The sequence below is a fragment of the Desmodus rotundus genome, chromosome 3 (genome assembly GCF_022682495.2).
Source record: "Desmodus rotundus isolate HL8 chromosome 3, HLdesRot8A.1, whole genome shotgun sequence".
Classification (NCBI taxonomy): domain Eukaryota; kingdom Metazoa; phylum Chordata; class Mammalia; order Chiroptera; family Phyllostomidae; genus Desmodus; species Desmodus rotundus.
In genome coordinates this window covers 149662088-149676929 of record NC_071389.1, presented here as the reverse complement: position 1 = coordinate 149676929, position 14842 = coordinate 149662088, and the positions used below count along the sequence as shown (strand labels likewise).

Below are 14842 nucleotides of genomic sequence, written 5' to 3'. Positions count from 1 at the left end.
CATACTGTTGTCTGTGTCTATGAGTTTGTTTTATATCCCATGTAAGAGACATTTTTGTACAAGATTCCAAACATTTTAATTGGTGTGTTTAACACGAAGAAGATATATTTTATGTCTTAGTTATTCACAATGTGAATTTCGCAGACAGTAAAGGCTAGCACCCATCATACAAAGGGAAAAGATAGAAACAACGCACATCTTAGGACCATAAACACAATGAATGACTGAGTGTAGAAATATACCCCTCCATAAATTGTGTAGATACAAATGTTTAGTAAGTTCATTAACATATTATTAATTGGCTAATCCTGAGAAAATATTGTTCTTTTTGAAAGCTCTGAAACCTCTGAAGAATATAGAAAACAAATAAGATGTTGCAGACAGGCAGGATATCTGAAAACTTGAGTAATTTTTAAAAAGATCTTAGATGACAATTCATCTAAAGCTTTGGTGGAAATAAAAATTTAAAACAGGAAACACAATTAAGCGAATCTTGCATTACATCAAGAATTATCATATGTATTCCACCCTCCCCCAACTACCTGTAAATCACCCATTCTCACTCCTGAAATTGAATACCCCATCTTCTACCTCCCTTCTCCTTTATCCAAAAAAGTTATATATACCTATTGTTGCTTCTCTGTCTTGGGAATTTTCCTGGTATCATGTATATGTGAATATTCCACACAAACATTTTAAAATTTGTCTTTCTCCTGTTTTTAAAAAATAATTATCTTTAATTATTTTTAATAAGCCACAAATGGAAAAGAAAAAGAAAAAGCAATAGTATTTGCCTCCCCCAAACTTAACTTTAATGTTGAACCATTTCCTTTTATCATTCCTCAAGAAAAACATAAGCAATATTGTGGGAGAGTGATATATCATTTTAAAAATAAGAAAGAACACTTGCAGTTTACAAAAATAAAATTAGGACTTAAGTAAAACTTCTGCTTTAGTATCAGGAGCAGACTCATGATAAGTAAGCACTGAATAAAAATACACTCAAGAATATATGTACAATCTTACAAAAAGCCATTAAAACAGACTTCTAATTAAAATTACAATACCTTGCAGAAATTGGAATTAGTTTGGGAACCCTCCCATTAATTAAATCCCTCTGTACACTATATCAGGAACACATTACTGTACCAGATGGGCAACTGTGTTGTCTTCGCAGACTGTAAAAGGTCAAATAGAGAAAAAGAAGGAATGCTTATTCAAAATAGCAAAATTGAAAAAGTACATAGAGAGCAACAAAACATACATATCTACAAAGACTATTGTGGTATGCTGGAAATGCTTTCAGAGTTTTATTTGAGAAGGGTAATAACCCCTTTTTTTTCTTTATTTTAAGGAATATATCAAAATGTTCAGAGAATAGATATTTATACAGAAATATGTGAGAATAGAATAAAGAAAATATAGGAATAATGACTTAATATATGCCATAACACAAAACAGAATTTTAAACAATATTTTGTTTCTATATACTACACAGTCATCTTTCTCTAAAAGAAAAAGGTAGCAATCATTTTTTTAAATTTATGTCTTTTTAGAGAAAGTGAAAGGGAGGGAGAAAGAGAGGAAAAGAAATAAGGATGTGCGAGAGAAACATCAATTGGCTACCTCTTATACACACCTGGACTGGGAGTAGACCACAACCCACGCTACTGCCCTGACCAGAATGGAGCCCTCGACCTCTCAGTTAGTGGAACCATGCCCAACCAACTGAGCCACACCAGTCAGGGCAGCAGTGATTTTTTTAAAAAGTAGTGTGACTCAGTGGATTGGGTGCCAGCCTGACAACCTAAGTGTCGCCAGTTCAAATCCGAGTCAGGGCTAATGCCTGGGTTGCAGACCAGATCCCCAGTAGGGGGTGCAGGAGAGGCAACCACACATGGATGTTTCTCTCCCTTTCTCCCTCCCTTCACTTCTCCCTATAAATAAATAAAATCTTTTTTAATAAAAGCAAAAGGGGGTCTCTCAAAAGAAATAGAAAAGAAGTTAGTGACCAGAAGGTTGCCAGATAGGAGGGGAAGGGGGAGAACGGGTGAAGTGGTGAGGGGGTTAAGAAGCACAAATAGGTACTAACAGAATAGCTGTGGGGATGGAATGTACAGTATAGGAAATGGAGTAGCCAAAGAATTTACATACATGACCCATTAACAATAGTGGGTTTTGTCTCAGGGAATAAGGAGCACTGGGTGGAGAAGGGCAAAGGGGGGAAAACCAGGACAACAGTAGTAGTATAATCAATAAAATATAACTGAAAAAGGAAAAAAGAAAATAAATAAAAATGAAAAGTATGTGTACATGTGTGTGTTTGTTGGTGTCATGGCTTTCTTATTTCTTCACCTATTTTACAGCTAAAACACAGTACATCATTGAAAAAAACAGGAAAATCATGAGAAATTCCACAGAAGTAACAGAGTTTATTCTTCTTGGATTGACTAATGACCCAAAGTGGCAGGTTGTACTTTTCACATTTCTTCTCATTAACTACATGCTAAGTGTGACTGGGAACCTTATCATTATCGTCCTCACCCTTTCAGATCCGCATCTACAGACTCCAGTGTATTTCTTCCTTCGAAATTTCTCAGTCCTAGAAATATTGTTCACGTCAGTCTGCATTCCCTGATTCCTTGTCACTATTGGGACAGGAGACAGAACTATTTCCTATAATGGCTGTGTGGCTCAGCTTTTCTTTTTCATTTTGTTTGGGGTGACAGAATTTTACTTTCTGGCCGCCATGTCCTACGACCGCTACCTGGCCATCTGCAAGCCTCTGCATTACACCGCCATCATGAGCAGCAGGGTCTGCACCCTTTTCGTCTTTAGCTCCTGGTTTACAGGGTTGCTGATCATCTGTCCACCAATAATTCTGCTACTGCAGTTGGATTTCTGTGCCTCCAATATAATTGATCATTTTCTCTGTGACTCTTCTCCAGTTCTGCAGCTTTCTTGCACAAACACTCACTTTCTAGAACTCATGGCATTTGTTTTAGCCATTGTAACCATCATGGTCTCCTTAACACTAGTTACTTTTTCCTACACACTTATTATCCGGACAATTCTGAGAATTCCTTCCATGGGTCAAAGGAGAAAAGCTTTTTCCACTTGTTCCTCCCATGTGATAGTTGTCTCCCTCACTTATGGTAGCTGCATTTTCATGTACATTAAGCCTTCTGCAAGGGAGAGGGTGACTTTAAGCAAAGGAGTAGCCGTGCTCAATACCTCAGTGGCTCCTCTCTTGAATCCTTTCATATACACACTAAGAAATAAGCAAGTGAAGCAAGCATTCAAGAACATGGTCTGGAGAATGATCTTTTTTTCAAATAAATGAAAGTGATTATGTGAAATGTATACTGCTGAAGGCACAGCTGAATTAAAACTTTCTGTTCTTCTCCAGATAAATTATTTAAACACCTCACTTCTGCCTTTCCATCAGATATGTTTATATCCAGCCAATGCCTGTTTTTCTATGGGTCTTAAGTGTTTAAAGTTATAATAGATGATGGTAAATTTCTCACCTGTGTAATTAAATACTAGGTAAATAAATAACCTCTCATATCACAGTAGATTATGAATTAATTCAAAACATTGTTATAAGACACTAAAAACCTCATATAAATATAAAATGTATGTGAAATAAGTATTAATAGAAATCTCTCAAATGCATTCTTCTGTATCATAAAAACCATGTTACATAATTTTAAAAATTATTAAAATGTCTACTTGCATTCATCAATAAAATGTCATTAAAACATTAGAAAAACTAAAAAAAAAATTAAATATGGTATCAAAACAAGAATTGAGGTTATATTGATTTTTGTTTTGGTTTTCCTTTAAAAAAATTGCAAAGTTTCAGTGCAATAGAGAATACAAAATTTACCTTATTTTTCTTTGCTAATATTCCCAAAATAATAGATATTTTTAACCACAGATTTCCCCATATCTGCCCATCATGATTGAAAAGATAAACTATGGTCTACAAAGGCAAATTAAGTTACTTTGATAAAATTCACTTTGTATTCAGACTTTTTCAGCTGATACAAAAAAAAAATGCTCCTTTTACTGACATGAATAAACAACAAACTCAGGACCTGAAATGGTGTGAGACATTCATTCCAGGGAGTATCCTTGAAATGATAATATGTAAATTACTTTTGCCTCAGTTTTCCTTTATTAGCAAAGCTACAACACTGTCTTCATATTTCCACTGTCCTTTTCACAGATGGTTCTGCCTCCCTCACTGAAGTTCAAGTCTAGTTCCTGTTGTTAATGAGTCCCTCAACTCTAATGAATTAAAAAAAAATGGTTGTCTTGACACAGTAGGTAGAATTCTAACTAGACAGAGGGTAACTGTACTTTGACTTTGTTGATTTTCAGATTGATCTGCTGATATATAGCTTAATGTGAAGAGCTCTACATATTTCCCAACCCACAGTAGAAATTCTTTCTCTTATTGCTCATAGACAAGTGAGCCCTTAAGCATTCACCTCTTTCTTACCATTGTACTTTCAAGGAATGGGTTACATTTTTTCAAATATAAGGTAATACTACCACAAAATGAAAAGTTACAAACAATTTTATTTGATTATGAATTGTTTATTGGTGTTTTTCATAAATAAATGAAACAGTACACGTTTGCTTTTGTAAGATTATAGCAAGTATACAAATGCAAAGTGAAAATCAAGAGTGTGGGAGAGCAACATGCAAATGTTAACTAAATGAAGGTACACTACATGTATGATATGTGTGATAAGTGGGTATGTAGGTAGACAGGAGAGAAAGAGGAAAATAAGAGGGTAAGAGAAAGTCGATCTTGTTGATCAATAGAAATGTATTTAAAGTAGTTAATTCTCATATTTTAACTCAATATGTGTACACATATGAAAACTACTACAGATCTTGCCAAAGGAATATTATTATGCTTTAAAGTGAAATACTATTTTAAAGTGTTGTGAAACAATGAAGCTTTGTTTGCAAATGTGAGGTTTGGTGAGAAACATATCAGATATATGAGTATGTTGGAGGTCATGTTTTGAGAGGCTTTCAAAAAGCATACTCATATTTAATATCACATGGTAAAATTTCAAAACTAGGTTTTCTTTGACAACAGGGAAAATTACAAGTATGTAACGATTGCACAAAATATATTTGTTCTATAACCTTCTTTAAATTACATGGCAATTACTGCCACATTATACTGTGATTGTAGAAGACATAAAGTCATTTCTTTTCATTGGTAAATAATCATCTTTAAAGTTGATTCGGGCAAACATAAAGTTAAATGATTATTTAGAATAAAGGATTTTAATATTATTGTAAGTTTGAGCATCATTAACTCATATTACCATGGGGTCTTCCTCGAATCCTGGATATTACAGAATGCTCTCAACTGGATAACAATCATTTGTGGACAATTGAGTACCTTGGTCTCATATTAGCTTGTGATGATTGGCTGATGAGGGGACTTTTAACGTAAATTTCTGCACACTTGTTTCTTTTTCAATAGACGATGTGCGAAATTTCTCTGCTTTAATAACAGTGAGTGGATATTGCAAAACTGCTTATGGGGAAAAAGTTCATTGCTTCATTTCACTAGAGTTTTAATACAAATATTTAAATCTTCATAGTATTTCTACTTTTGTTTATTTTTTTTCTTTTTGTGCTGTTTTTATGAATAGATTTTTCTTAAAACAATAAAACTCAGCATGTGAAATCACACAACAATAACAGAGTTTGCACTTCTGGGCACATCAGACAACTCAGAGCTTCAGGTGGTAATTTTTATCCTTTTATTTCCTACTTTGTATTCAATATGACTGGAAACCCAACCATCATTGTCCTCACCTTGATAGATGCCATCTAATTACTCCTAGGTATCACTTCCTCCAAAATTTCTCCTTCTTAGAAATTACATTCACCAGTGTGTCTATCTCCAGATTTTTCAGGGGATACAATCATTACTAATGTCAAGACCATTTACTGTAACAATTGTTTAGCTCAGTTGTTTTTCTTCATCTTCATGGGTGTGCCTAATTTTTTTCTTCCAACTGCCATGTCTTTTGACTGTTATGTTGCCATCTTCAAGCAGCTTCATTATTCCACCATCATGATCAAAAAACCCTGCACCCTGTTTGTCTTTAGTTCGAGACTAGGAGGATTTCTTACCATCTTCCGACATTCACACTTATCCTCCAGTAAGATTATTGTGCTTCCAATGTCATTGATATCTTCTCTTTGGACTATGTCCCCCATTTTACACCTCTCATGCTCAGATACATGGCTTTTGGAAAGAATTGGTTCTTACTTTGCTTTTGTTACTCTGCTCTTCACATTGGCATTAATGATCTGTCCTACACGTGCAGCATGAGCACCATTCTGAGATTCCCGTCTGCTAGTCAGAGGAAATAATCTGTATATTCATGTATGTCAGGCTTTTGACCAAAGGAAGAGCACTGTTGGCCATTCACAACACATCAATTGCCCCCATGTTGAACTCTTTAATTTATACCCTGAGTAACCAGCAAGTAAAGCAAGCTTTCCAAACTTGGTTCATAAAGAAGTGTTTTGTAGAAACAAATGAAAGTATGTATTAGCAAGAATGAATGTCACTGTCAAGATTCAAGGAAGGAAAAAGTGAAATTGTAACTTCTGCAGTGTCCCCCTATATTCCTCTCACAAATACCTGCAATGTTGACCTCATGTGCTTAAGTTTTCTTTTTTAGCTAAAAGTGCCTATGTTGTGTTTTACTTTCATGCTGTCTGGTAGGTTCCATGTAATCACAGATTTACATCTGGATAGTAAGCCAGTGGCTCTATCTGAACAATGAAAATACTTTATATTATAATAGCTAAATGAGTATACACTGATTTAATCAACTTACTCTTAAGTTTTCTCTTGTGGTACTAAGATCACAGTTTTATGAAAGTATATGACAAATGAAATTAATTAAATATCTACAATAACCATTTTTTCCATAGTATTGATTGTATCTGCTCAATTATTCCCACTCACCTGATGGACTTGGATATTTATTTTTTGACTTACAAATAATTTGAATTTCATTATATCCTATATTTCTTAGTCATGCTGAAGGCATGTATGTCTTATTTTATAAACTCTCCTTGTTTATCTGTATTATTCTTAAAATATGTAAAAAAGCACTAGGCAGCCATCATTACTCTTATTATGCCCACTAGGAGTTTGATAGGAATTTCATAAGTAATACTATCTATCTCTTGTATACAGAACACTTATTTTATATCATACGCTGAGCCAGAAATATTTTATACCATATATTATTTAGACTTTACAGCTCTAAGATTGGACAACATGATGATGATGATGATGATGATGATGATGATTTTACAAACTGTAAATTGATGCTCAGAAAGCTGAATAACTTGTTATTAATAACTTGTAGGTCTCAAGCTGTAACAGCCAATAAGATAGCCTGATTTGAAAAAAACAAAACCCCAAATCCTTAAGAACCTACAAATTGTACATAGCCTTTAGTAATGACCTGCACAATTTTACTGGCTTTTAAACTAACTTTATCTCATTAGGATGTGATTTATTATTAGTAGTCTATCACAGAAGTTAGTAACTCCTAATATTATACTTAGCATATAAATTATATCACGAATCAATCAAAACAAGAAATTCGTCAACTGACATTCCTGGTGAGCCAGACAGAACAGGAAAAGAAAATCATAAAATATTAGCAGTATTAGAGCACCAAAGTTTTTTATTAGAAGCCAGATTAAAAATAATAGAGTTAATAAATGTACTTAGTGCAATGTGATAGATTATCAGATTTTTTAAATGACATAGAGTGTTAGGTAGAAATTTATATTGGAAAGTAAGATATTAGGTTGTTAATCTTTGTCTGAAAAGGAATGTACAGAAAAACAAACTTCACATTTAGTGTTCTGGTTTCCTTGTTGCAAGTTTTTCTGTTTCCCTGGACACTGACCCCCAAGATTCCTTTTCAAATTTCAATACTAGTGTGTATTATCCTTTATATTCCTTAGTGTATTGTGTGTATTCCTGTTCTGACTGAATTAGTCCCCTTGAGCCAGGGTCAGAGAGACTAGATAAAACAGGAAGTAGCTTATGCGAGTGAAGTCTATATAGAAAACACACCAGAGAGTTTTGAAACACTTGATATTTTTTCTCTTTTATGTATTTGTTCCTTTCTCACTCTCTATGTCAAAGAAATATATTCCCTCAGGATAAAATGGGAAATTTAATACAAAAACACTGGAAATGGAAAGCAAATTTGTCAAATGAGAGGAAATATTTTCAGGAATGTTGGGCTCCCTGGAATACAATGGTAGCTGCTACTGTTTTTCATATTCCAGATATTCTGACTGTTAGTGAGCCTTTCTGAAAATCAGAGGTAAGTTGGGCATAAGGAAGACACTAGGGCAAATTCAGACAACTGTAATAGCGTAAACAGTAAAATATAAATTTTTAATTAAAATAAATAAATTAATAACAGTATTTTACTCACCAAAAAATTCCTTGAACTCTTAGAAGGAAATATAAGCATACATTAATGTGAGCTATTACATTTATTACAAGTTAACTAAAAGCAAATCCCTTGATTATGGAGACAGCTTAAAATCCTGAGTTGTCATATCCAGGCTACAACCATCATATACACAAGTTATATAGTCAGTAGTGTACCTAATGATCTATTATTAAAAATGAACCATCTTTTAATGGAAATCTTATAACTACATGTCTTTTTTACCGTCTCAGTTCAACCAGAACCAAAAATTGCCCAGTATTATAGCTACTTACAAAAACAAAATGAAAACAAAGGACCCTCATTTTTGGTTGAAGAACCTATATAGGTTAAAAAAATAAAAAGAAACAATGTTACTTTTGTAAGTGGTTTGAAACACAGAGTGGAATTTTCCCATTCTCCTAAGAATGGCTGTGATCTGAGATCATGAATCTGGGAATGTCTCTGGAGCTGGCCTGCACAGCCCTTTCTGCTTCCACGTAAGTGATGGTGACAATGCCCTCCTCACTGCTCTTGGCTAAAAAATAACCAGACTCTTCCACAAGTATCCAAAAGATTTCCTATGCAAAAATCAATATTCCATTTTCTTTGATTTATAAATAATTCAAAGAAAATAATTTCTATCTGCTAAGAAACTAGAGTATGTGATTTAAAGATTAAGGTCAATAGACCAAAACCAAAATATGATTATTAAAGTATAACTTGTCAACAGTATGGTGATTGTGGGGGAGAGGAGAGTAAGGGAAATAAATAAGAGTAATGGAAAAATATGATGAAATAATTTTGAGAAAAATGTCAGTCATAAGGATATTATAGCTACTTCTATATATATGCATGTGTATATCTGTGGCTTTCAACACATAAGTGAGAAGCCCTGGCCAGGTAGCTCAGTTGGTTAGAGTGTCGTTCTCATACACCAGGGTTACAGGTTCAATCTCTGGTCCAGGCACATTCATCAAGCAACCAATGAATGCATAAATAAGTAAAATAACAAATCAATGTCTCTCTCTGTCTCTCTCTCTCTCTCTCTTTCATATCAATAACTAAATGTTTTCTAAAGAAGGAGACAATGAAAGTCTCCCAAATGTTACCATTGATTCATCACTTACTAGCTCAACTTTTTTCTATTGTTGTTCAAGTACAGTTGTTTCCATTTTCCTCCATCACTCTCCCTTGCCCAACCCACCCCCACCTCCCACCCTCCATGTGTCCTTTATACAAGTTCCTTGATGACCCTTCCCCCTCTTTCCCCTCTTATCACCCTCCCCCTCCCCTCTGGTTACTGTCAGTTTGTTCTTTATTTCAATGTCTCTGGTTATATTTTGCTTGCTTGCTTGTTTTGTTGATTAGACAACTTTAAGTTAAATAAGATATATTTGAAGTTAAATTTTTAGCTGTATATATTAGAAAGTGTAAAAAGAGCTAAGTATATTTTGTTTTATTATATCAATTTAGTCATTCTCTATTAAATAAAGGCAGGAAATTATGATCTCTGTGTCTAAGTGTTTCTAATTGAATATAGACTATGAAGAACTTTATGTAAGAGAACAGATTTTAATTTCAGGTAGTCTATGATTATATTTGACTTTTACCAGTTATATGAATATATCAAAGGTACATACCTCTCTGAGCCTCAATTCTTTATCTGGGAATAAAAATAGTTTCATGGGTGTGTTGTAAGGACTAACTGAGAGAATATATAAAAGTCCTTAGCATTTCACTAAGATAAAAAGTGCTTTTGCTAAATCACAATTACTATAAATATCTTTCCCAAAGTTGGGAATTAACTCCAACTAAAAGAAAACTAAAGTAATAAAAAAACTCTATACAAAGCATACTAAGTGCCACCTGATTTGTAAAGCACTTTCATTTATATTGTTTAAATTATTGAGCAAAAAAGAAAAAAGAGATATAGCTTATGGACACGGACAGCAATGTGGTGATTGTGGGGAGGACAGAGGCTGGTTGGAGGTGAAAGAGGAAGTAAGGGGGTTAAACAGTAGTGTAAAAAATATGATTAAGAAAAACACCCTTGAAATTTTAACTTCATTTTTTATAAAAATTAAACATGGTGAAACATTGGTTGATAAAATTATATAAATTTCAGTTGCTGGTAGGGATGTAAATTGGTGCAGCCACTATGGAAAACAGTATGGAAGTTTCCCAAAGCATTACAAATAGAACTGTCATATGGCCCAACAATCCCTCTTCTTAATATCTACCCAGAATATTTGAAACTATGTACTCATAAAGATATATGCACTCCTAAGTTTATTACAGGGTTATTCATTATAATCACTTCATTTTGAACAGAGAAAACTGAACCTTCAAGAAATTAATTTATCTAAAGTCACAAAACCATTAAGCAGCCCATTTGTATTTTAATCCAGATTTCTCTAACTGCCTAATCCATATACTTTCTATAATAATAAATTACCTTAGAGTGCCATAAATAATAAACTAATAACACTTTGATTGCATAATTTTTTAATAATTTACTTTTGTGTTGTTGAAATTGTAGATGGTAGCTAATGAATTAAAAGTGTGAGGTTATTAGTTAATACTCATCATAAACCCCTGCAGATATGTTACTATTTCTAAAACTATTATTAAATGTGATTGACGATATGCATGTTCACTTTATTTGTTTCTACGAACACTAGTATGAATGCTGGGAATTGAATTTGCCCATCATTATTGAAATGATGAAATATCGATTATGCAGACTTCACCAGGAAAGTAGTCACCTAAAAGAATTGTAGAAACACGTAAACAGCATCCAGTTAAAATCATCCTTCCTAACACTTGATGGGTCTTCCTGAGGACTCTTTATGTCATTCAAGTCAAGAAAGTTACTTTTTTATTAATTAAATTTATTGGGGGCTGACATTGGGTAATAAGATTATATAGGTTTCAAGTGTACATTTCCCTGATACATGAATCTGTACCTTGCATTGTGTGTCCAACACCCAAAGCCAAACCATCCTCTGTCACCATATATTTAAGCTCCTATACTACCCCTTCCAATTCCCTTCCTTCCCTAGTTACCACCACACCGTTATCTGTATATGAAAGAGAAGAAATCAAAGGTCCGTTGCTATTATAGGTTCCTTTAAATTTCCCCTGCTGGTAAAGTAACATACTATTTCAGCCAAATTCTGGATCCACACATGGATAGTTCTTAATCCACAATTCATGACGTGTTCCTTGTGTTTTCTCCTGTAGACCTGGCAGGAGGAAAACAAAAAAGCAGCCGAAGAATGAGAAACCATACAGAAGTAACAGAATTCATCCTCCTGGGACTGTCAGATGACCCAAAGCTTCAGGTGGTGATCTTTGTCTTTCTGCTCATCACCTACATGCTCAGCATCACTGGAAACCTGACCATCATAACCCTTACCCTGCTGGATTCCCATCTCCAGTCCCCTATGTATTTCTTCCTCAGAAATTTCTCCATGTTGGAGGTTTCATTCACAACTGTCAGTATACCTAAGTTCTTGGGCACCATTATTTCAGGGGATAAAACCATTTCCTTTAACAATTGCATTGCTCAGTTATTTTTTTACATTCTTTTGGGAGTCACTGAATTTTACCTTCTGGCTGCCATGTCCTATGATCGCTATATTGCCATCTGCAAACCTCTGCATTACACGACCATCATGAATCGAAGAATCTGTATACTCCTTGTCTTCTCTTCCTGGCTAGTTTCATTCTTAATTGTATTCCCTGGACTCATGTTGGTCTTGAACCTCGATTACTGCAAATCAAATATTATCGACCATTTTACCTGTGATTATTTCCCCCTGCTGCAACTTTCTTGTTCAGAAACAAAATTTCTAGAGACACTTGGTTTCTCCTGTGCTGTGTTTACTCTGATGTTCACTTTGGCGTTGGTGTTCATCTCACATGATTGTCATCTCCATCTCCAATGGCAGCTGCATTTTTATGTATATTAAACCTTCAGCGAATGATAGGGAGTCCTTGAGCAAAGGAGTTGCTGTGCTGAACACCTCAGTAGCACCCATGCTGAACCCCTTTATTTACAGCTTAAGGAATCAGCAAGTCAAGAAAGCCTTCATGAACATGGTGAGGAAGACTCTTTCTCACAAGCAAATTAAATAATGTGGCATAATGAAGTAGAGACACATTGCAGGAAAAGGAAAAATATAAGCATGAAATTTCAGTAGCTTCTTCAAATCACAGTAAACTCCCTGTCATTCTGGTTATTGTCTTTTTTTTCTGTTTGTTTTTATATATTTTATATACTTCTTTTATATAATTAATTTAAGTTACTTTTCTTCTGTCTTTCTGACTCTCATTCTTCTGAACATGTCAAATTTTTTAATTTAATTTTTTTATTTATGTATAGTTGGTATAGATTTTATGTTGGTAATGTTAATTTCAGGTATACTATAACATAACTTCTTAAACAATAATGATGTTTAAAAGTGAATTTATATGTGGAGTTTTGTTTAGGAAAAAAGTAAACACCAGGATCCCACCCAGCTCCTTTGGTCCTCAGCAGCTTTCAGGCATCAACAGTATGTTAGTTCCCATCAGGGCTCCAAGATCACCCAGGGGTGTCCCACCCTTTGGCATCTCTGTGCCACACTGGAAGGAGAAGATCTGTCTTGGGCCACACATTAAATACATTGCAACATGTAGTCACAAAAAGATCTCACAATGTTGTAAGTAAATTTATGATTTTTTGTTGGGCTTCACTCACAGCCATGATGGACTGCATGTGGACCACGGGTTGCAGGTTGGTCACCCTGGCAGACACCAGTGCTTGGACAGCCCCTGGAAAGCCCAAATGTTGTACACATGTTCTACTCTTCTTTCCTCCAGAGGGAGGGGCCGCTGAGCAGTATTGGCTTCAATGTAGTGCTATAAATAGGTGAAGCATAAATTATCCAGAAAATCCTGTTATAGTGTCATACTTTCTTTACATTAAATCCTTCTAAATTAGTTGAATCTCACCTTATGGCATAGAATATAGTTGTCACTTTTGTAATCATTTCTTGACCATTTGAGAATTATGTATAATGACAGTTGAGTGCAGTGTTGTATATAAGTTAACTAGGTCAAGTTTATTAATCACATGATTTAAATTTGTACTTTTACTGTTTGTGTTATTACTCAGCTATGTAAATATCCTTATACAAATATGGGGTGGTTTCTTTGTAGTTATATCAATTGTTTGGGTTTTTTTTAATCTTACTGTGTTTTTATACAGACAAAATTTGAAACTGTCATGTCTTCTCTGGAACATAACTTTTGTTATCATTATGAAAAATAAGAATTCCTCTTTTTATGCAGTACACTTTTTTTCTGTAACATCTACATTGACTAATGTTGATGCAGCTATACACCAGCAGTTTTTTAAAAATTTTGCTTACATCACATATTTTATTTATCAGTCATTTGCTTTTGAGTGGAGGCTAACATATTGTACAGAACATCTGTGACTCAGTACATAATTTTGTTTCTTGGTTACCTACGATACGTACTCCCAACAAGGCCATGCATGTGGACAGAGGAAGAGAATGTAAATACAGGAGAAATTTGTTTTAAAGGAGTCTGAGTCATCTGTTCATAAGCCTTACTTGTGCCTTCTCAACCTGCTCAACTCTGTCCTCCTAAGTATATCTCTCCCTTTGATGATAGATTGTTGCTGTGAATGACCAGCATTATAACTCAGAGTTCAATTGCACTCACTCCAATTACAGCAAGCTCAAATCTAATTGTCAACTGATGACGTCCTATGGTCTGACCAGTAGTCTCTACCAGGTTGCAATAGTAAGCCAGGAAGTGATCTTCCAAAGGAAAATGTATATCTGCAATACATTGCTCCATAAGCACACACTGTGTTATGAAGCCTCCCACTGTGGCAAAACAGAAGTGCCATATAGCATCCCTATTTGTCACTGACACTTTAAATAACATTAGAATTTCTTGATCATTTGACCCAAATGGAAGAGCACTAATTCTGTAAATCAATCCTAAACTTTATCTGGAAAATGAAACATACAGTAATAATTAAGAAATCTTAAGAAACAAGCCAATATGAGAGGACTGATCATATAAATATTTAAGTATAATATAAAGTTTCTATCACTGAAACATGCAGTGGGTCATGAAGGCAGAATGATTAATGTAGTAAAAATATAAGTGATACATTTTGAATATACCTATTTGAATAGTTCTAACTTTTAAAATATTCTTATTGTTTCACATATGCCCAAGACAAAATTAAAAGAGCAAGAATGGGGGAAACCCTATACAAGTGAACATAATTG

At 34.3% G+C, this 14842-nt stretch overlaps 1 protein-coding gene and 1 pseudogene across 1 annotated transcript; both read left to right on the top strand.

The window, feature by feature from the left end:
• The first annotated feature begins 2404 nt into the window (after positions 1-2404).
• Positions 2405-3343, top strand: LOC128780570 (olfactory receptor 6C75-like). The gene is given in 1 exon segment (XM_053921410.1): positions 2405-3343. A coding segment is annotated over 1 exon segment (939 nt).
• A 4992-nt stretch (positions 3344-8335) lies between these two features.
• LOC128780571 (olfactory receptor 6C1-like) lies at positions 8336-12665 on the top strand (annotated as a pseudogene).
• Positions 12666-14842: the final 2177 nt, after the last annotated feature.